Source organism: Heliconius melpomene, chromosome 13 (genome assembly GCF_056956725.1).
Source record: "Heliconius melpomene rosina isolate 202511_hmr_F chromosome 13, ASM5695672v1, whole genome shotgun sequence".
Taxonomy (NCBI): domain Eukaryota; kingdom Metazoa; phylum Arthropoda; class Insecta; order Lepidoptera; family Nymphalidae; genus Heliconius; species Heliconius melpomene.
In genome coordinates, this window is record NC_140401.1 from 7511747 (window position 1) to 7535597 (window position 23851).

The 23851-nt window shown below is 30.7% G+C and overlaps 3 protein-coding genes across 4 annotated transcripts in view; 1 reads left to right on the forward strand and 2 right to left on the reverse strand.

Annotated features, from left to right (window-relative positions):
• Window positions 1–34: 34 nt before the first annotated feature.
• Window positions 35–10669, forward strand: LOC146532779 (sphingomyelin synthase-related protein 1-like). Its single transcript, XM_085195922.1, has 5 exons — window positions 35–712; window positions 848–1052; window positions 1543–1829; window positions 8739–8931; window positions 10077–10669. The coding sequence occupies exons 1-5, from the start codon at window positions 262–264 to the stop codon at window positions 10501–10503; spliced, it is 1563 nt and encodes a 520-aa protein (XP_085052048.1). The 5' UTR covers window positions 35–261; the 3' UTR covers window positions 10504–10669.
• Window positions 10670–12510: 1841 nt separating this feature from the next.
• On the reverse strand, window positions 12511–14685 carry Sh3beta (SH3 domain binding glutamate rich protein Sh3beta). Its single transcript, XM_085195926.1, has 4 exons — window positions 14514–14685; window positions 14201–14404; window positions 13959–14054; window positions 12511–13656 (listed from the first exon to the last, which is right to left on the reverse strand). The coding sequence occupies exons 1-4, from the start codon at window positions 14556–14558 to the stop codon at window positions 13249–13251; spliced, it is 753 nt and encodes a 250-aa protein (XP_085052052.1). The 5' UTR covers window positions 14559–14685; the 3' UTR covers window positions 12511–13248.
• LOC146532781 (uncharacterized) overlaps window positions 14510–23851 on the reverse strand; it is a 42583-nt gene continuing 33241 nt past the window's right edge. For both annotated transcript variants that reach the window (XM_085195920.1, XM_085195921.1), the window contains 2 exons: window positions 23260–23560; window positions 14510–22749 (listed from right to left, as the gene is read on the reverse strand). In XM_085195920.1, coding sequence (XP_085052046.1) covers window positions 22629–22749; window positions 23260–23560 — 422 coding nt within the window. In that variant the 3' untranslated portion in view covers window positions 14510–22628. The remainder of the gene's footprint in view (window positions 22750–23259; window positions 23561–23851) is intronic.

The following is a 23851-nucleotide window of genomic DNA, read 5'->3' on the forward strand; positions in this document are numbered from 1 at the left end:
GTCAAATTAAAAATCATAACATTGGTGTGCTGTCACCGTGACATTATGCACTGTAACATGAACATCGGATCATATTATTAATCTGAGTTTCGCGCAGATCGGTGTTAAGAGAAATTAAGAGTGACAGTAAAATCAACAATATGTTTATATAAACCAAAGATTTAACCTCAACTATGATATGAATTTGAACAATAATTTTAACAATATTATTTATATGTACAGTTACTTTCATAAATAGTGCTTGCGATCGTAATCCAAAAAATGGATGTGGATATTATTAAGTGGAGCAACAAAGAAGTTTTAGAAATATTACATAAAGAGAAGATATCCAGCTTTATAATAGATATATGTAAATCTCAAGACATAGATGGACAGTGTCTCCTGTCTTTTGTAGACCGAGATTTTTACGACTATCCTTTCGATCAGCTAAAATTGGGAGAAAGAAAAAGGTTTATTTTATTAGTGAAAAAATTACAAAGAAACAATCGAAATGCAATGTATGAACTTGGTTTATGTGAAGATCAAACATTAAATAATCCTGCAACTAATATAAATTTTGTTGGTACCAATTTATCACATTTGAGCTATAATCTCCATAATCAATTACAAAATGAACTATATGAGAGAAATTCAGAATGCCCATCAACTTTTAGTACAGATGTTAAGGCTTCAAAGCTTAAACCTGAGGTGTGGAAAACTGCTATAGCTTTAGGTAATTTTCATAATATATTAATATGTAATATTAATATGATATTTTATAGAAAAAAAATATTTTATTAATTTTAATAAAATAATAAAAAATTTATATAAATAAATATGGATTAAAATGTGTATTACTTTATCTCAGGTTATGTATTTCTGGTAACTTGGGTCACTGCCGTAGTGATGGTTATTGTTCATGATAAGGTGCCTGATATGAAAAAATATCCTCCACTGCCTGATCTCTTTCTGGACAATGTGCCCCACATTCCTTGGGCCTTTGATATGTGTGAAATAACAGGTTCATTTCTTATGGCTATATGGCTTGTAGTATTGTTCTTCCATAAACATAGGTAAGTTTAATTTGTCTTTATTAGTTACTATTTGTTTCTAAACAATAGAAAACATTCTAGTTTGCTTAAGTGTTGATTAAAATGAAAATATTGACACATAAACACTTATCATAATTGTGGAAGTGATTACAAAATCATACATTCTTTTGTTTGTGTGCACTTTACATTTTTTCTTTGTGAGTTTGGAAGTCATTATTTGTCTTTTGTTCAATATACATAAGTCATCTCTATTACTTATCAAGAATATGAACTTTGTATCAACAGTTTATTACTATACAAAACACATATACAATTTTTTCTTGGTAGAGGAAGTAGAATTTTTTTAAATGAAAATGAGACTGTATTTATTATACATTAAAAAAATAGATGAATTAAAAGATGCATATATTTAGTTTTGAAATTTCTAAGAAATGTTTTTATCAACTTGTATAAATTTTTTTTTAAGAGTAGTTGAATAACAAGGATGATTTAAAATGTTATCTTTTGTCAGATTCATAATTCTGAGGAGATTCTTTGCATTGGCTGGAACAGTATTTCTATTGCGCTGTTTCACAATGTTGATAACATCATTATCAGTACCAGGATCACATTTAAAATGTGAGCCTCGATTTTACCCCCCCGCTGATGACCTTACTGTGTGGGGTCGAAGGCTCCGCCAGGCCTATGACATTTGGAGTGGTGCAGGCATGTCCGTACGAGGAGTACGCACCTGTGGGGACTACATGTTCTCTGGACACACTGTTGCATTGACATTACTGAATTTTTTCATCACTGAGTGTAAGTTGTTATTGTTTTTTTTACTGTTATACATGGTGTTGCATGAACGTGGTAGTTTAGTAGGCTTGCAATATATAACATACCCATTTACTAAATATTGAATATACAGCAAACATCAAGAGATTTGTAAAAAAAAAGGTGATTATACACCAATGACTACTATAATAATTATACTCTATATGATTTTAAAAAAAATTATGACATATTTCAATAATTAATTATATTTCATCAATTAAATTACCTCATTCCAATAAAATGTATTATCTAAACATTCAGAATCTCCAAATACGATAAAATCAGCCAAATATGCTATTCGTCACAAGTATAATATTTTATATAGTACATATCGTTTTTATTTGACATTAAGTTCCCACAAATCGAACTGTCTGTCCTGAAACTGTGTGTCGTTACAAAGAGCACCTAATTAGATAACCCTAATAAACTACTGACACATTTTGGGTACGATTTAACGATTCAAAGAGTGTAAATATTGACTGAACTTCAATTGTATATATTTGACTATGTATCTATAGAAATTTGTTACGTTAATATTTATAATGTATATATATATATATATATATAATATAAAATTAATGTATAAAAAAATAATATCATTTTTATTACAAGTATACTTTTTATCCGCATCATCCTACAGTTTTTGCACTACGCGAGAGATTCGTGAAGATCATATAATATATACCTATAACCTAATAATAGATAAAATTATTTAATAAATATTTTTTAAATACATACACATATTTATATTTTGATATTATTTTAAAAATATTTTATTAAGTATTTATTTGAGTTAACTCTTAACATAACATTTAAATATTGTTTGATTATTTTATATTTTTAACAATTAAATATTACTTTAAAATTTTAAAAAAATTGTCATATTAGTAAGAACTATACCCATATAAAGTAAAGGATTCTACACAATTGCATAAATCATTTGTTTACAATAAAGATCAATATATTATTGTAAAGGTAAAATACCAATTGCCTTTACCTAAGTAAGTAATTCCTTAGTTTCCAACAGCATGACAAATAGAATAAATTACTTGATGCAATGTTTGTATTTCAATATTTTACGTAAGCATGATATTATAATTTATAACTGACTTTTTTTTAACAATAAAATAATAACGGACCATAAATTTTTCTCAACCTACTTTAATTTAATGCGTAACAGTTATTTAATAATAATATGTGAATAAATGAATTGGTTCAACAAAATAGCTTAACAAAGAAATTGAAAGATTTACAAAGCTTTGTTTATAATTTTTGATGTACCTACCTATATGAGTCACTCGGTACAATACAGTAAATATGATAAAAGGTTCAACGAACAGTTTTATTGTATGTGAATTTGGTTCAGTTCTTGATGATATGTAATAAACCAACATGATGCACTTATACATTCAAGTGTACCTAATGTAACCATATGTCCTCTTTACGCGTTGGGATTTACGTGATTATACCTAACTCCTAACGCGTAAGTTCAAGTATTGCACGCGCTGTTATTAAACAGCTTAAGACGATGCATAATTTTAATCGTATAAGTATATGACCGTAAAAAAATACTTAAAAAGTAATAAAATAAATAAATCAGCTTCACGCTGTACCCGGCACCCGGCAGGGTAGGCAGAGTGAACCTCGTGTTAAGGCACTCCATTCCCCACTTTCCGCTGAATTCTGAAGGCTTTGCGTGTTGAGTGGCGGAACTCAACGTCGCCCTTTGCTTCGACACCAGAGCGAAGAAATGTGAATAAATAGTTCATTTCCTCGAGTGGAGATCGAACCCACAACCGTCATGTTACAGTCACCCTTGCCGCTGCGCCACGACTCAAGAGATTCATTGAGACTATTGTTTATCTTAAACAAAAGTTACTTAAAATAATATACGTTAAGTTTTTCAAGTAACGGCTTTAAAGTATTTTATCATTATCCTGGTCCTGGTCATGGTAACAAGGACATGAGTTTTTGCTCTAAAAATATTGTAATGGCATCTGATAAAATCAGCAATTTGCTTTGCAAGATTTCATTTTCTTAGATTGATTGCGTGTGAGATAGATCAATACAAGAGAAACTTAAGTGTGTTAAAAACAGATTTCATTTTTTTCTGTGTATCTAAAACATTTTATTGGTTTATATTTGCCGAGGTAGCGTACCTACTTATAGTACTCCAGATTTATCCGTACCTCATATTTTGTACCTAAATGAATGTTGGTTAGATACAGAAAGCCCACTTTGTGAATATTGGCAACTTGTTTATAACTTATGCAATTATTTGCTTGAGTTGGTGTCTAAGATATGGTGGGTTTTTTAAGGAAAAATATATATTGTGGATTTTATTATAAAATTTTCTCTTGTAGTTGTAAATACATATGTACGTTGTGTGTGCTCTGCACGCACGTATTGTTTGAATTGAAGAACGTACGTACGTTTAATATATTTGACGTTTATATGGAAATTTAACAACATATTATGACACTGAGTAAAAATACTAGTTGAGACTTGTAATGTATGCACATTGTTTCATTACTTAATAAAATTTATATTAACATTAATATCTTATACAATGGGAAAGCAGAGGGAACCTAGTATTAAGAGACTCCGTTCCCCACTGAATGGCAGAACTCAACGCCGCACTTTTCTTCGACGTCAGAGCGAACAAATGAAAATATAAATGTAAATAAATATTTCATTTTTCGGATGACGATCGAAACCACAACCAATCGGTTTACAGGTATGCTTTGTGCCCCTGCGCTACAACTGGCCTCAAATATACATTTCTTTAAATATATATATATTTTTTTAAAATATAAATTACATCATAATTTTATATACTTAATTATGTATACAGGAAAAAAAATTGCAATTGCTATTTACATTTAAGTTTAAATTTTATATTTCCATTCAGAATTGTACTTAAGTGAAGGCTAACGATGGCACGGTTTAATTGTTGTTACGAGAAAAAATATATTATATAAGTACATAAATACTAATTAGACATTCTGTAAAAGTTTCTTTGACAAATTTGATATTCATCAAAAGATTAAAATTTACCTATATGCGTTATGACATCATTAATTTGGTAGCAAGATTGCAGATTAAATCTTATCATGTCTGGAAATGTTTTCCATTCAGAGTCCATTTTTACTTATTTTATCTATGTTTTGTAAACTTTATCTAAAATTGATCACCATTTTAAAAAAGTTAAATAACCGAAGTAAGTACTTTTTGTTGAAAGCTTTGTAGGTAGGTACGGGAATTGTGCTTAAGATGACATACTTTTTGTTTGAAGACAAATATTTCAAATAAATAAGGTCATCTGAGAACGGCATATTGCGTATACTATTATATATTTCATAATCTACGAAATTATTTTAGTTTCAGAACAATCATATTTCAAACATCATAAAAACAAACAAAAATCGCACTTAGGTCGACCAGTGTAAGACGACATATCTACAGAGTAAAATGACATACTTAGTATGTGGCATAAAAACGCCATCATTATTTGTCGAGCATAGTTCACAAATAAATAGTTTGTTGTTTGCTGGGGGGCTTTTAAACAGTATTAAGGCCAGATTCATACATGTTGCAAATTTTATGAGGTTGGATTCCGTTAGCAGTCACTTCGTTTTCCAAAAGGGAAATAAGCTTCGTCACTTGCAGCTATTGAATGCCCTTGCTCTAGCAGCCTTATCCATGTCTTCTTGTGACCAATATATATTGGTTTGTAATTGCCAGGCATTTTGTAGGTAAAGCAAAAAATACATCGATTCTATTTATAAGGGTATGCCATCTTATACTCACGTTTTGTATGTCATCTTACCCAATAGATATATGAATTTAATTTTAACCGTTGTGACAAAATGTTATAGGTTAGGATGCGCTTTTAGCGTTAGTTGTGTCATATAATAATCCTATTTTACATTTATAATTAGTTCAAATAGAAAATCTTTATCTAACATGTCTTTTCACCATCAAGCAAAAGCGAAAGAAAAATTTGTTGCAATTGAAAATAACGAAAACAGGAATTGCTTGCTCATCTGCATTCACTTTAAGCACTAGCTGCATCTACAGACACTCTCTAAAACGTCACAAGATCGCACTTAGCGCTAATAGTTTCATCAATATCGTAATGTGTCATCTTATCATAGTATGCCATCTTGAGCACAATTCTCCTACTAGACGAATATATAAATTAAAGTAAGAAACGCACTCTTAGGTGACATCTAAAATTAAATGCAAAATATTAATTAGGTATTTTCATAACATTTTAAAAGACAATATTGCATTGTTGAGATTCACATTCAATTTGTTTACAGTTCTCGATAGTTGATTCGGTCACCCAACACAACATCAGTGACGTGTTATATTTTGTTACTATTGAAACTGTGCCATTAAGATTATTTCCGTGTCGTATATTATATTTTGCAAACTCCAATTTATTACTATGTTTATTGATAACATTTACATGCGTCATTAAATCACATAATATCGGAAGCAGTTGCTATTGTAGGTACGCGGTTATGTCTATAATGCAGCATATACTTGTTGTTTATTTTATCTATAATATTTAAACGTATTGGGGAAAATGTATATTATCAAGCGTGCGACTGTAAACACGATTGGTGGTGGGTTCAATTTCAATTCTCACTCTAGTATAGCGCGGCGTTAAGTTTCTCCACTCAACACGTAATGTCCTCAGAATTTGACGGGAAGTGGGGAACGGAACTGTCCGAATGGGGATGAAGTGTGTTAAAACTAGGTTCCTAAATTCTCACTGCCTATTGAGTGCAGGACACAGCGTGAAGCTATCAATAAATAAAATATGACACTTATAATGAACGACATATTGTTGAGTTTACTTTGTTTCAACGGCAATAATGAAATGTTGTCTAACACTTACGTTAAATGAAACTTTGCTAAGATTAGATTAAGAAGACCTCATTATGTCGATAAATAAAAAAAAACTAATAAAAGTAGTAAACAAACGCTTGCTGCTTTTAGAATTTAGAATATTCATATTAACTATATTAAGTATGTTCCCTTATCATGCCCGGTACCTATAATTTAAAATTGATTCACAACATTTAATTTCTAAATAAAACATTCGAGTTTCTAATGAGACGACGCAGATTTGATAAAAATATCTTACTACATATTATTTATCACCTTTATTATTCATGTATAATGTAAAGAAAATAATATATTTATTTTTGTTTTTATATTCTTGTCCGAAAGATTAGTCACTATTACCTTGAAAAGTAGTCATCAGTTAGCGGCGTTTTTGTGAAATTACGCGACAAGTTATGCTTATCAAATCAAGGTGTTGCGTGATAAGAAAAATAATGCAGGGCATGTCTCTTAGCTTTACGAAATATTTCTGTTGTACGCTTCATAACTCATAAGTATATTTTTAATAGCCAATAGGTGCAGCTACAGTGTACGATAAGAATTAGTAAGAAAGACTAGAAATTTCTAAAAAATGTATAGATAATAATAATATTATTGGTTATGCTTAGGTATATACGGAAACAATTTATTATCATTAAGTTGTTACTGAAACACTTAGCTATTATGAATTATCGTTCACGTACAAAGTTCACTTGTTCCTATACCACATAGGTAGGTACAAATGTCTATTTGTACCTACTATGTTAGATATTTTTATCATTAGTTTTTTTAATATAGTTCATGATACCATTCTTTATCTGACCACATAAAAAATAATTAGAGTTATTAAAAACCAGTTACCTACTCAAACTGGTGTTTCGGAAATACATACATGTACATATTTGGCATATTATTTTAGTAAGAATTTTGCTTTTAAGAGACTCGAAGTGAAAGCTTTAGAGTACAAAGAAAATGGACTGGACGCAACGCAACGCTTGTTGCGTTATTGTAGTTTTGAATATTTTTGGCGAAAACAATGGTGAATACGACAATTTCTTTGAAACAAACAAATAGATTTTTCATGCATTTGATTTTACAAACTATAGCTTATTAAAGATTACGCTATAAGGAAGTTTTACCTGGGTTAGGAATCCCATAGTGCACCGCAATGCTATGACTCATAGTCATATGTAACTTCGCAGTACTTTTGTTTCATTAATTAAAACAGAGAAACAATTAATGACAATGGGTTTCCTTTGCTACGTAATATTAAGAAGTTATCCATATATTATTCTTTGGTCATTTTCACTATTGTATTTATGTGAGATTATTTAGATTAATTTATAATTGACGTAAAACAAATCTAACATAAAAAATAGTTAATAGGTAATTTATATAAACTCTTATTTATTAAGTTACTTAAACATAACGTGACCAGACGTCCAGTTTTGAACGGGACCGTGCCGTTTTTCGTTGCTAGCCCCACCTCCAACGAAAGAAAACGAAAACAGTTGAAAAAATCAAAAGCATACCTAAAACAGCGGAAGTATTTTACGCAATTTATACAATTTTTGTTAAATAAAGAAAATCGTTTTCAACCAAAAAAATTATAGTCACGTTACTTATACATAATATTACGGGTAATGAAGCGTGTGCCAAAAGCTCTGTATTGCAGCCAAACCACGTGGATATAAATTGGACCTAACGTTGTATACAATGAATGAGTTATTAAAATACACAGACGAATTATTATCTATTTACATAAAAATGACTTTGAACAACAATCTTTGTGTACCAATTTAAATTGGTTCGTCTGGGGGGAGCTGAAGAAGTATTTTGCCCCGGGCACGAGTTAAGCTCGCTATTCCACTGACTGTGTTGGCTCTTTAGTCACAGCATCTTGATTTGTACGGAAAGCGGAGAATGTAATGACATAATATGCTTGCAGCCATAGCCTTACAGTTGTTTAATAATAATTTATTAATCATTTAATTCCAGACACCTCACGCAGCCTGTACCTCCTGCACATACTGACGTGGGTGATGAACATGTTCGGCATATTTTTCATTCTGGCAGCTCACGAGCACTACTCTATTGACGTTTTCATTGCATTTTATATAACGTCGCGTCTCTTCCTTTATTATCACACTCTGTCTAATAACCAAGCTTTGATGCAAAATGACTCTTCTCGGTAAGTAATATTATAGACGTTAAATATTAAAAATATGGCATTATTCGTAATATCTAACGTCCCAATTTTTTCCTACTTCTTTAGGAGGAATGGTTGTAAAACCATGTCCCTCATTCCTCCTTGCTAGGATTGAACCCTATTTCATTGGCGCTAGTCAACTCTTATTAAATGAACCACTGCATTGCAGTATCAACGAAAATTATTTATAACCTGAATATTATATATAAAAAATATATAATTAATATATTCGTATTTAGCTGGAGGCCAATCTTGGCGCAGGGGCACAAAGTGTGACTGTAAAACCGACTTGGGTTTGTGTGTGGGTTCGATTCCCACTCTAGGAGATGAAATATTTATTTATATTTCAATTTCTTCGCTCTAGTGTAGAGGCAAAAGCTCGGCGATGAGTTCCGCCACTCAACACTCAATGCCCTGATCCAGAACTCGGCGGAAAGTGGGAAACAGAGTGTTTTAACACTAAGTTCCCACTGCCTACCCTGCTGCGTGCGGGATACAGCGTGAGCTGTTTTTTTTTAGTTTTAACTTTATGACGCCTTAAGAAACTGGAAAAAAATATTTTGAAAGCTGAAATAATATAAGTGAGAGATCTCTTTCTATAAATAATATAGGTATTAAGCAATAGGTATACATAAATATCGAAAACTAATAAAACATCTAAATATATCTCAATTTTCTCACGTAATATATTTATACAATACTAGCGGACGCGCGCAGCTTCGCTTGCTTAATTAGGGGTGAATTCTAAAAAACCACGAAACATGTTCAATGAAATATTTTTATGAGTCTAAATTTCAAATTTTATACAAATCGGTGGCGATTTAAAGATTTTTCCATACAAACTTTCAACCCCTTATTTGCACCTTTAGGGGGTGAATTCTAGAAAACCATGAAACACATGTTCAATTAAATATTTTGAAGAACTGAGCGTGAACTTTATGACCATATCCATAATATGTACTTCCATTCCACCTACTACCTACTACCACCTACAGGTTAACATTGAGAAATATAGACCCATAATTTTGAGATATTGCTTTTGTTGAATGGTGGAACTCAACGCCGCGCGTTTTTTCCCGGATCCGCTCCGGGAACTCTCAGTAAACAATTTAAATATTATTTTACAGAACACGAATTTGGTTTCCTCTATTGTCCTTCTTCGAATCTGAAGTAGATGGCATAGTGCCTAACGAGTACGAGGGGCCTATGGAAATTGTAACCAACTTAAAGATATGGCTTATCCAATTTGTCGTTGACGTGAAAAAATCATCTATGGCCAAGATAGCAGGTAGTAAATTACAAGAAGGGGCCGCCATGGGGGAGTACTCAGTAGTGCGACTAGTCGACGGCATTAAAAGGAATCTCAGTCTTATTGAAGAATATAAAAGCTCTCGTCAGCGACTCGTAACTCTTGACAAGAATGTGCAAGCTGGTTTATTAGAAGAACTACCAGACGCTGAAATACGTCGTAGAAATCTCGCAGAATTGGCGAGTGACTCGCTTTTCAAAGAATTTAGCAACCCACCTTCTCCTGTCATGAAAAAAAATATATGAACTAGGTCATACATTTAGGTCTACGCCTATTCAACATTTCCATTTTAGATTTTATATAATATCATGTTATTCCATATTTATATTAAGTTATAGTTATGTAGAAAATTACAAAGATTAATTTGCTCAAGATGATTGATTGCGCTGAAATATTATATGTTTAATTACTTATTTTGTTTTTTTTTATTTCTTTACTTTAATAAATTGTATTATATATTTTATCTGTAACTTATACATAGTTTCAGCAGATTTACGCCGCCTTTTGCTTATTAATTTGTTTAACTTCTTTACAGCAAATACAAAGCAGCATTATTTTTCATAATATTTAGGTAAATAAATAAAAAAATTATATCAATTTAGTCTTCAGATTTGAACATAATATCAAAGAAATAAACAACATATTGCATGCAGCATAAAAATCTATACTTGTATTAAAAAATGTGTAATAGCTATAGAATCAATTCATTCGTACTTTGTTTAAATGTAAGTGCTTTATTAGCAATAAAAAATAAAAAAAGTATTATATGGTTAGCTAAAAATAGTTAAGTATTTTTACACTTTGTTGGTGCATATTTTATTTGCTAAAGTAAGTAAAGTTCTCGAATAATATATTCTTATTCTAAAGTGTCCCTATATTTTATCATAAAATTTATTAAAATGCATTCAATGATAAAATAAAAAGCTAGATCTATCGTATTTTCATATTAATGTAGATAAAGGTATTGATTAATTATTACATAAATTGATATAATGATAGTCTTAGTAATATAAATAATTATATTCTTTGCATATAAATACAATATTAATAAAAATTCTATTGTTGTGCTTTTTTTTACATTAAAAAGTAAGTTAAATGGACTTCTGTAACAAATTTTGTATTAGATTTTAAAGCCATGTTCCATACCCACTTAACTGAATAAGTATATAAAAATATTATTAACTTATTCAGTTAACACACACAAAAAAGAATTTGGTGCTTGTATCTTTTCTTTCTTTAAATGTAGTAATTTTTACAAATATATTTTGTTAACAAGATTGAAATCAATCAACATAGTTTGTAGGTCCCTCGCGGCGAAAAGCAAGGTATAGGTGGCTAAAATGCTTGCCATTAAGTTACTCAAAAATGTCAATTTTGTACAGAACTTATATTTTATTGCTTATTTATTATTTATAACATACTAAGCAATAAAATATAAATTCTAATTGTATAACAAACTTCTCCTGTAAAAAAAGTAATTTTTAAACCAATTTGATATAATAACTTGGTAGCGAGCTGAACTCGGGCCCGGAGCAAAACACTTTAACAGCGCCCCCCCAGGCGAACACAATATAATTTCATATGTATGTTTAAATAGTTTTGCGGACTATTTGGCGCCCCTTTATGAGCGGCGTCCGGTGCACGATGAAACCCCTTGGATCCCCCCCACCCCCTCTGCCTCACTGCGCCACTGCTTTGCGTATTACATCATGAATGATGAACGACAGTCACCATGTGTTATAGCAACGTCAGCAATGACTGCGCGGCGCGCCTCTCGTGTCTACTGCTATATCAGGTCTATTTTTTTCATCATTACTAAACAAATATTTTATTAATAAATGAAATAATATACATCTAAATCACACAATCGCTGAAAAAAGCTGATGCACATTGTTAAATAAATTATATTTTGTTTTATTCTTTAGATTCAGGAACGAGAACATGAGGCTTCACAACTTAATTGATCATTGAAAAATTGTAAACCTATGAATAATTAGAAAATTCCATATTTTTTGCAAAAAATGAATGTTTTTTTTAGTATCCACGTGAGACCGAAATCTAGCCTTAGATCACAGGAAGGGTGAAGTATGAAACTCAATATTTATATTAACTATTTTTATAATATGTTTAAAATAAAAGCTCCTAATTATGTAGCATTTATATAATTGATGTGAAAAAATTATTAGTAAAAAATGTCTTTAAAACAATAAACATGATGACATCAAAGGATGTAAAATAAAAATAACAAAGGATTAATTTCATAGAATGCTCATTTATGTATAAATCAAAGAAATATAAAATCAGCACCTTAGACTACAAAGTCTTACATTACTTAACAATAATGTCATGTAAATGATAATATTTGAGTTTCTTAAGCAAATGAGCACTCCAAGGTAAATAGTTATTTAATTTATGTATATAAATATTTTTGTGAAAAAAATACAAATTAATACTTTGAAATAATACATGTCTATGTTAATTAATAAACTCTTACATTAGAGAATGATAATTTGATTAATTTCATTAAAAAAAATAGGCCACATGATAGCAATAACTACAAAGATTTAACATTATAAACCAACAAGTAATGGCAATGAGCTCCTGTACAATGTAAGGATGATATAATCAGTGACTAGTAGCATAATGGTGAATTGTTCAAGAAAAATTTAACAATTTCAATTTTATTTATAAACAATCTTTATGGCTTTACTTTCTAAAGCTAAATTTTCATCACTTAATCTCTACTAACTAGTCACAAGGCAACTTGTTCAAACTTTGCTATCATATAACAATAGACTATTACAGCATATACTTCGCAAGGTCATATGAATCATAAGGGAGTTCACTGAATTTGCATTATATACAAGAATTAAAGTATGCCAAAAATATGATAGATGCAATATAAATAATGCAATGATGATGGATAGTGCTTGCTTAGTGCTAGATAAATGATTTGAGCTGATAACATGAGCCCATGAGATGATAGCAAATTATTCTGTAGAAGCCAGCTGTTCATTCTGAATGAGTGCTTCTGAGGCATTCTCTGCAATTTGTTCATTATCTTCATTTTTCTCTTCTGATTGACCACGAGACCTAGCACCATTCTTGGCTACATCTACAGAGGCTTCACTCTCTGAAATTTGTTTAGATTCAACTTCAGTCTCATTAGGTTTCTGATCACCATCAGCAGATTCAGAGTTTCTTGCAGGTGAGGATTCTTTTTCTACCGATGCTGCTTCAATCTCTGGAGAATTTTCTTTTGAGTGGCCATCGTCAGCAGAAACTTCATTTATGTCTTTAGATTTGTCTGCCTGTTCAACTAAATCCTGTTCTGGGGATTTTTCTTTTGACTCCATTTCATCCTCATTATTTTGAAGTACTCCATTAATGGCATTACTCTGAAAGAGTGAGAGTAAAGTTGTTAGCTTCCATGGTTTCACCATGCTTATGTGCATAGCACATTGTGTCTTTGCAGAGAAAAGAGCTTAAATTTTCACTTTTATTGAGTGCCCGTGGCATTCAATAAAAGTGTAAATTTAAGGAACTGTTTTAATTATATAAAATAATGCACATTCATACACAATGTTCTACTAGCCTACCTTCAAAATGTTCTAGAGTTTTGTTGATGATAATACTAGACACAAATATATTAAATAATTTAAAGTACTGAAATAACTATTGAATAAATTAAAAGGTAAACCTTATTGTTTAATTGAGGTTCTTCGGCAGGGACCTCTACCTTCAGAAATTGCTCCAGTGTATCTACTTCATTAGCTAAGTCAAACTGATCATAGTCCTGTAATAAACCACAAATTCAAATAAAGTTAATTATAATGAAATATTTAGGGAACTTAATTTTGATAAAAATTTTCCAAAAGTAAAACATAGTAAGAACTGCACTAAATTAAGTTTAAAAAATGAAACAAAAACGACTACACTTACCCCACAGTACTCGTCGTCGTTGAAGACTTGGGGAGGTAAAGGTGTTCGAGGATTGGGGTCACTTACAGTGCCTCCATTCGATTTTGAATTATTTTGCATAAAGTCCTTATCATCTTCTCTACCAGGTTCCGTTATGTCAATTATTTCATATTTAATGTTTTTCGAATCAAGTATCATTAAAACACGCTGCTGCCTTTTTTTTACCTTAAAAGTGCACGATAAAAAGTTAAAAACAAATCGAACTATGAATCAGCACTGAAAAAGTCAAGAAAAGCACCCGGTTATCCCAGGAAGTTTCTAATATTGTACTTGCCTCTTTGTTTCCTGAAATACCACTTATATACACTTTAACAACCATGTCTGTAAGAGTCCGGTTACCAGTGTGTTATTCAAAATAAAACAATTTTTAACCAAATCTTAACTGAGAAAGATATAGATAGGCTTGGCCATTAGACAATCTGTTGTAATAATTATTACCAAAGTTGTCAAAGTGACAGTAAAGTGCTGCCATTATTAATTTAAAATTATAATGATTACTACCATAACAATATAATTTTGCATCTTTTATATTGTTATAAAATTGGTCATAAAATAATGAGAATTTAAACTAGCTTTGCTTGTAAATAAATATTTTACAAAAATTTAATAATAATAATTCAATATAAAGGGAAAAATCATCGTGGCAGTGGAAATTAACATGGTGGCTGTGAATTCAATCTTCATTTGGTGGTATGAATCTAATTAAACATTTTTAAATGTTACTACCTACTCCACGAAGCAAAGGACTAGTAATGTAATACTAAAAACAAAATGAAAAATCAATTTTAAGAAGGAGGGAAATGTATCAAATGTAAAATAAAAACAGAATATTTTCTTGTACTTTCTTCGGGTAAACAAGAAGTGCTGTTTTTGTGCAGATTAAATTTTTTGTCTAACTTCGCTTTTCCGGATCCGACCGTCATAGCATACCTGCTTCTACATCAGGTACAGCCGTGTACAGTAATTATTGGATTTATAGTAAAATTTATTTATGAAATTAAAAAAAAGTAACGACAGTAATAAAACAATATAGGTTACTCATATAAATTTACTTCATTTGATGTTATACAAATGCGTATTGTCTTATAAACGATGTACATTGCTCAATGCAATATATACCTAATGAAGCAAGGCTTTACGCGCACAACATTTCTTACTCTTCTCTTGACAATGCATATAAGTACTACTGCTGAGATGACTCTCAATTATCATTATTATCTCATATACTTAATATAACTCAATAGCGCAATATCTAGTATTTATGAATATCCATTTATGCAACAGGTACCATATATGTATACAAAATAAATAATGTTTAAATTGTTTTATTAACAGAATTTCGTTATTACTCATTATAATAATTTGACTGATGTAGTCATATTTTATTATTGTTTCTAAATTTTCTACCTAATAGATTGTGGGTACTACTATAAAAAAGGGAGAATGAAATAAAATTTATGTTATAGGTATATAAAAGCGCAAATTCATACAATAAACCTTACTTAATAATTTCTCGATGATTACTAATACAATTTTAAAATTCACAAATTTAATTATAGTTACATATTAAATATTAAATAGAGATCACTGCACATTTCCATATTAACACGAAATTATTATACATCAAATAATGTGAAAGTCTTTAAATATAAATAAGAACAATAAAATTAAAACATAATATTAGATAATATGACAAATAACATTATAATTATAACTTTATCACTGGTTATAAACAAAGCTGTTTTGTGGCGTATATTTACCCTGGGATCCGACCGTTGAATCCTGCATAAACGAGTTTTCTTAATTAAACCTATATTAATGAATAATACGTGATTAGTAGAACAGATTACACCTGGGTTGCCTGGAAGAATCCTGCCGCAATCACCTTTAATTACATTTTTTCGTAACTCGTTTTTGGAGAAAATTGCACCCATACGTTTTTTATATGAATCGCACATCATTTGAAAGATAATCGCATAAGGAATTGGAAAATTAAGGGTTGCCAGCTCTCAGTCTGCCGCAAGTCTGCGGTTGCCTGGTTTAAACATGTCACTAAATGTTAATAATTTGCACTCATGTGTTTTTTTAATGAATTATATATCAAATTAAAGCTTATTTTTTTCTGAACACTATAAAACAGGGTTGCCTGGAAAATTCCTGCCGCAAACAGGGGTTGCCAGCGTTTGAAATATTTTATTCCGGTTCCGTTTGACTATGAGAATAGACGATGAAATGCGCGGTCTGCCTTATGTTTTAAAGTAAAATATTATATAATAGAAGGTCAATCTTAAAATCAATGTTTATTCTAATTGTTCACCTGTTAAATGATGATTTTAATCATATTAAGTACACGCAGAAAACTATTTAAAGATCATAGGGCAGAAGAAATCATCCTTATTTTTCAAGTAAAATAATGAATCTATAATATTGAGTCTTTGCAAAATCTATTTTCTAAATACTAATATTTATTTATTAATTTAAATAACCCTTTCAAAACAACTAAATTAAGTAAATGTTTACAAATATCGATCTACTTTAAGGTAATAATTACAACATGTTTCCTTAATATAATGAAAGGTGACAATTATTGCGGATATTTTTTTATTAAGAAAATATGGAAAATTACATTTCAATAAACAATCTCTCTCTCTCTCTTCGCCCTCTGCTTGTTTGATTTGACAACGCCGTCCGTATCCGTAGAAAGAACTATGGCGCCCATCTTTTTGGTACGAATATTTACGTTTTTGAAAGTAAATGAAAACTATTCAACTAATAAAAACTATTAAAAAATATAGATAAAAAAATGTCGCTAGCAACAACTTGTCCGTCTATGCTGATAGTTTTTAAGGCATTTAGGTCTGAAAGAATTGTTCTTATAATTATAATAAAGCGTAATCACTCACTCACGTCCCTAACTTAGTGTAATCAAAACTGAGGCAATTCCCATGGCCACAATTGTCACATTTTATTAAACTATATAATATTAAACATTAAAGTATACTTACGTTTTGCATTAGAAAATAATTAAAAAATACTTCTTTATATTTTTGTTTTTAAACAATGAACTTTTTGTAACACTGTAAATGATAACTGTGCATTGTGTCACTATTTAAAAAAATGTCACTGTATTTAAAATTTATTTTTTGGCGAATCAATAACATAATTTTACACTTTTGGAAAGATTCCTTATTAAATTCTATCACATTTTCACATCTTCATTTTTGTCAAGTAAAAACGTCTTTACTCCAAAAGGAAAGGTAAGTAACTAAGTAATATGCTCAAAAACAACTCATTTGGCCATCTGCACTTTTATTGCATTTAGAAACAATACATCTTCGAAAATAATTTTATTGCATTTGGTTTGCTTTGTATCGCGCCGAAAAATGTTTATCTATAGTAAAAAATAGCCAACTAATTGATATTTGCCGACTCTTGGTCATAAACCATAAATAGCGTTTATCAGTCGGCATTACTGTCGGATTTTCTTCGAATTTATTTTGCTAACTTAGTTTTGTTTATTATAATTCTATTATATATATTTCTTTCCTATGCAAATTATTAAAAATTGCGTGAGAAAAAATCAAATCAAATCAAACAAGTAGAGGACGAAGAGAGAGAGAGAGAGAGTTCATTGAAATGTATTTTTCAATATAATTAATAAAAAAAATATCCGCAATAATGGTCACCCTTCATTATATTAAGGGAACATGATGTATATGTATGTATATTAATAGTTTATAGAAGATCGATATTTGTAAACATTTATTTAATTAGATAATTTAATTGTTTCAAAATGGTAATTTAAATTAATAAATAAATGTTAGTATTTAGAAAATAGATTTTGCAAAGACTCAATATTATAGATTCATTATTTTACTTGAACAATAAGGATGATTTCTTCTGCCCTATGATCTTTAAATAGTTTTCTGCGTGTACTTAATATGATTAAAATCATCATTTAACAGGTGAACAATTAGAATAAACATTGATTTTAAGATTGACCTTCTTTTATATAATATTTTACTTTAAAACATAAGGCAGACCGCGCATTTCATCGTCTATTCTCATAGTCAAACGGAACCGGAATAAAATATTTCAAACGCTGGCAACCCCTGTTTGCGGCAGGAATTTTCCAGGCAACCCTGTTTTATAGTGTTCAGAAAAAAATAAGCTTTAATTTGATATATAATTCATTAAAAAAACACATGAGAGCAAATTATTAACATTTAGTGACATGTTTAAACCAGGCAACCCCAGACTTGCGGCAGACTGAGAGCTGGCAACCCTTAATTTTCCAATTCCTTATGCGATTATCTTTCAAATGATGTGCGATTCATATAAAAAACGTATGGGTGCAATTTTCTCCAAAAACGAGTTACGAAAAAATTTAATTAAAGGTGATTGCGGCAGGATTCTTCCAGGCAACCCAGGTGTAATCTGTTCTACTAATCACGTATTATTCATTAATATAGGTTTAATTAAGAAAACTCGTTTATGCAGGATTCAACGGTCGGATCCCAGTCTAATTTACTTACGCGGGTTACGTTATATGTATTGGCGTTTATCCAAACAGCTGTTGGCTATATTTGCACCCCATTATTATTATTATTTACAACAATCACTTAATAAATTACATTAATAGAATGTCCTCATCGGATGTTGTAAGAAATCAATAAGTTATGTATAATAGATATGTATGTGTTTAAAATAAATAATAATATTTAAACATAGTGATGTTATTTATGTAAATAGAACAATTTTTGTTCTTAAAAATATATAGCAATAAAAAGAAAAGTAATTAGATATAATTAAAAATGTTTTTTTTACTGTAGAACGTCATTACATTGTTTTCGATTCAAGCGCCAAGAATTTTGTAGGAATTCGGTGACCGATTTAGATTAATTAACACAAAAATAATTGTAACGGCATATTTGACAGAAAATACAAAAATGAAAGTTTTATTAATAGACCTTTAAAGTATAAAAACAGACCGATATACTAAAGGTGTTGCGTAAAGTATTTACGTTGTCAAGTGGAGATAGTTCAAGACGCGTGGGAGTCGGAAAATTCTACGTTGCGGACTAATTTACCGTAACGTGAGATTTCTCGTCGATCTTATAAGATTTTTTATTGTTTTTGTGAATGCCAAATATTTTAAATGTGAATGTAAATCGTCATATATAAAATCAACCCAACATGAAATTACTAAAGCGTTATAAATAGCATAAAATATTAAAAACATTATGAAATATTTTGATATATAATAAATTTCTAAAAAAATGTACATGGAAAATAGAAAGTAGGAAATAAATAAATACAATATAAAAAAAAGTAACAAAAAATATAAAAAAATGTTAAATTTTTAATTTTCCTTTTAAATTCTACATCTCAAGCCTTATAATAAAAATAAATATTAGCCTGTGCACCTTGCAATGACACGACCAAGTGTTTTATTTCACTGAGCGAGATTAAAAATAAGCATAATTAAAGTTATGTATATTATATATATATATATATATATATATAGGAAAAATATCTAGGTTTCAAGTCGGCAGACGACAGGTCATTAAGAGATCAAAGATGGAAAGCTGCGCCTCGTGTAGAGGAATCCAACGTGTGTGTGTTTTTATTTTTTAAATTTAAAATATATTTTATACTACTTTTATAATTTGGAACTAAATCACTCAAATTTTGTGCGTCGTTGTAAACCAATAAGTTATTCTATTTTTATTTATTTATTTATTTAGAATTTATAGTTAATTTTTCCTATTGCTTGCCTATTTCTTTCTAGAGGCAGCAAAAATGCAGTTTCAATTGCACTACAGTCTTAAAACTTAACGATATTCATTTTATTAATGATAGACCAGATAAAGTATATTCACGTATTCACTAATTCAAATAATAGTAAGATTTTTTTTTCAGCTTCATGATCAGCAACATGTAATGCAGAGGGAATCTTGTGTTAAGGCACTCCACTCCCCACTTTCGCATTTACATGCATGCATGTGACATGCTTTTGCCCATGTACCACGACTGTCCTCAAGATTTGATTATAATTAATATTTAAACTCAATTCAGTTCCGATTATGGCGTTTCGAGGGTGCCAGTTGAGCACGAATCTATGCAGAATAGAAACCAAATCAAAATAGCGTTTTAAAAGAAGGGAAAATAAATCATAATATTATGTTGTAATTTTGTAAATGTATGATTTCAGGTATCAAATTTATATTATTACACAACAATATAATATTTGTGTATAAATACAAATTTAGTTTTAAATTACTTTTGCGGTGCGTCATGGCTTTGATACGTGTTCACATTTAAGGGGTTCTACTGCACTCATATTTTTAGAACTTTGCCCGAAACTAAATAAAAAGTATAATCCTTGAAGAAAGCGTTGAGTTCTGTCACTCAACACGCAATGCCTCCAGAATTCGGCAGAAAATGGGGAACGGAGTGTCTTAACACTAGGTTCCCTCTGCCCACCCCCCTGTGTGCGGGATACAGCGTGAAGTTGATTTATTTTTTTAACTTTAAAGAATAAATGGCCTCATCTATTCAATTCACATCGATTATTATTATATATTTATGTATTATATATTTTATTGGATAATATTGAGGAATGTTTTTTTGGTTATATGCATAATAATTAAATTACAGGATATGTTAAGAATCTTAACAATTTTGTAAAATTATTAAAAAATTGTGGAATTTTAAAAATTACATATTAAAGCATAGTTTCTTAGGACATAATAATTATATTACTAAAATGAATATTGTTTTACTACGTCGCTACCATGCAGGTAATAATACCTATTCAAACATCTGACGGTAAACAGGGTTGTGGGTTCAATTACCAGATCCGGCAAGACAAAGCGCAGTACAGAGTTCTGCCACTCATCACGCAATGTCTCGAATTTCGGCGATGAGCGGAAATCGTCTATTTACTATGCCGGATAATACTGGAAACTAAAACGGTGTATACACTTTACATATCATTTATTAAGAAACATAAGGAAATCTCTTGACAGAACACTTGTCTATTATTTTTGGAATGTTTTTGAATTTGTTTTATCATTATTAGCATCATAGCAATTAATATAAAAGTTATTTATTATATGAATAATTTAAAGTTTCTAAAATTAAAGTCGACGTCAGCTTACACTTTCCACGTTTTGACCTTTTTATTTAATCCTAGGCGATATTAATTAAAAATAGAATGTCAAAACATTATGCTCTAAAATTATTCAACACTTTGTCTAATGTAAGAATATATAATTAGAAGCACCGTAACTAATATTTACAGTGTGTAATACAATGTCCTCCAAAAATTAATTACTATTTATTTTCGGATACACTATTCTAATACGTAAAGAAAGGAATTCTCCGAAATTCCGACCTTAACCCTATTGAAATTGTATTATACCGCAGGATCCTTGTTTCCATAAGACGCAATAAGAATTTGTTTAAAAATAAAATTCTTGAACATGGTGGACTATTCCGGTAAAAACACAAAAAAATCTTGTAGAATCAATGCCTAGACCTTAAAGCAGTTCTACAAAATAATAGCGGTCATACAAAATATTAAAAGTTAAGACAATGGCAAAGGCACAATCCTAGAAATATTTTTTCAATTGCAACTAACTTTTGGTATCCTAATTTCAATGTTTATGAAAGTTGTAAAGGTTCTCTTATCGATTAAAATATTCTAAATTGATTATATTTTAATAAATAGATATTGCAGCCAAGATCTTATTTGGTTTTATTATATTTTTTCCTCATTTATTACATTATTGATCTTTTCAATTTATATTTGGAGGGCACTGTACATAAAAAGGAAATATGAAAAGTCGCGACATTGTTTCAAATAGGGGGCCATTCATAAATTACGTAACACATATTTCAAGATACACCCCTACCTCTTTGTCATAACTGGTCATATTAGTGAAACTGCCCTTACTTGGTGTGCATCACATATTTTGCAATTTTACACATAGAGATTCTTAAATTAAAATAGTAGTTCCGATATAAAATATTATTAAATTAAATAACGTAATTTGGGACTCCTCTCCACTCCTTTTTACATAATATCAGACTTCGTCGATCCCACTTCCCTTAACATGTGACGAAATTTATGGATGGCTCTCGAAAACTTTCAACTATAAAATATATATATATAGCGGCTTATTAGGCCGATTAGCTCGTAAACATGAATTGTACGTACATACATACTACGTATAAATATATTAAAGTACAAGCATAACTAGCTAGCGGTACTAGTGCGAACCGAGCAACAGGAAACGAAGCGAAGTGAATCAATTTGAGGCGAGTCGAGGCGAGTCCAAGCGAGTCTAGGCGTGTCGAAGCTAGTAGAGGTGAGGCGAAGCGCTCAGACGGGCGTGCCGAAGTCCGGATCGCCTCGGCCGGGCAGCAGGCGCGGTGGAGGTCGCCGCTCGCGTTCCGTCTCGCCGTTGCGTAGAGGTTCTGTGACTCGACGGGCTGACCCTATTCTGTAAGACATGAGGATATTATTTTGTATCTATTTTTTTCGCTCTCCGTTTTCCCGCTTTGGCTGGGTAGGCAGAATGAATCACTTGTATCATATGTATTCGCTATCGCATATTTTTGTAAATTACTAATATAATTTCTTTATTTAAAATATTGTCAATATCCTCCACCGTGTTATTACTCGCATATTAATTTTGATTAAAATCTAATTAAACCCTTTCATTATCTTTAAAATATATTTAATAAAATAACCGTCATGTTGAGTAGTATATCGTTGCAAAACAATGACTGTGTTTTCGATTCCCATACGCCGGAATGGATAATTTTCATTTTCTCGCTCTGAAAAATGACAAAACACGGCGTTGTGTTGCCACTTAACACGCCTCAACTGGGAGGTGCGTGGGGAATAGAATATCTTAATAGGTTCTCTCTGCATACCCATACTAAAAATATTCAATAGAACTGCAATCGTTTCGTTCGTTGTTTCGTTTATAAATTTAAAATCCATTTACCGAAATCCTTTCGTATCTTTTCTCGAACGACTATCGCCATTTGCTTTGCTTTTTGGCAAAACTGATGCAGATGACGTCACCATGATGGTTGACATAACAGCAGATGTCACGTTAGACGTGACGGAAGGTGGCTTATCTGCCGGGACGGATGACGTCACGGTGGATGTGACGTTTGACGTGACGGTAGACGTCACAGCAGCCGTGACGGGGGCCGTCAAGGCGCATGACGTCTCGAGCGCCAGAGACGGGATTGAAATCGGTAGGTATCCAGATGGTGAGGTTTCTTTTGTATCGTTCGTAGCTGAAAAATATTTTAATTATATTGACTTGGTAATGCTACAAATGTTAACTTATTTTTTAAAAAGTATCTCAACGCTATCCTAATCTTAATAAATAAATATATAAAATATTAGAATATTTATTTAATAGGTACATAGATGTGACATAAATCCATTACAATTTTACATTTTCAAATTTCCTGATGAATACCATATTGGTCTTATGTGACGTCAGTTAGTGTTGTAAGCAAATGCAATAACTATGCAGAAGGGTAGCGTTGATCCTTTGAAATTTTGTATACAAGACCGTTTGT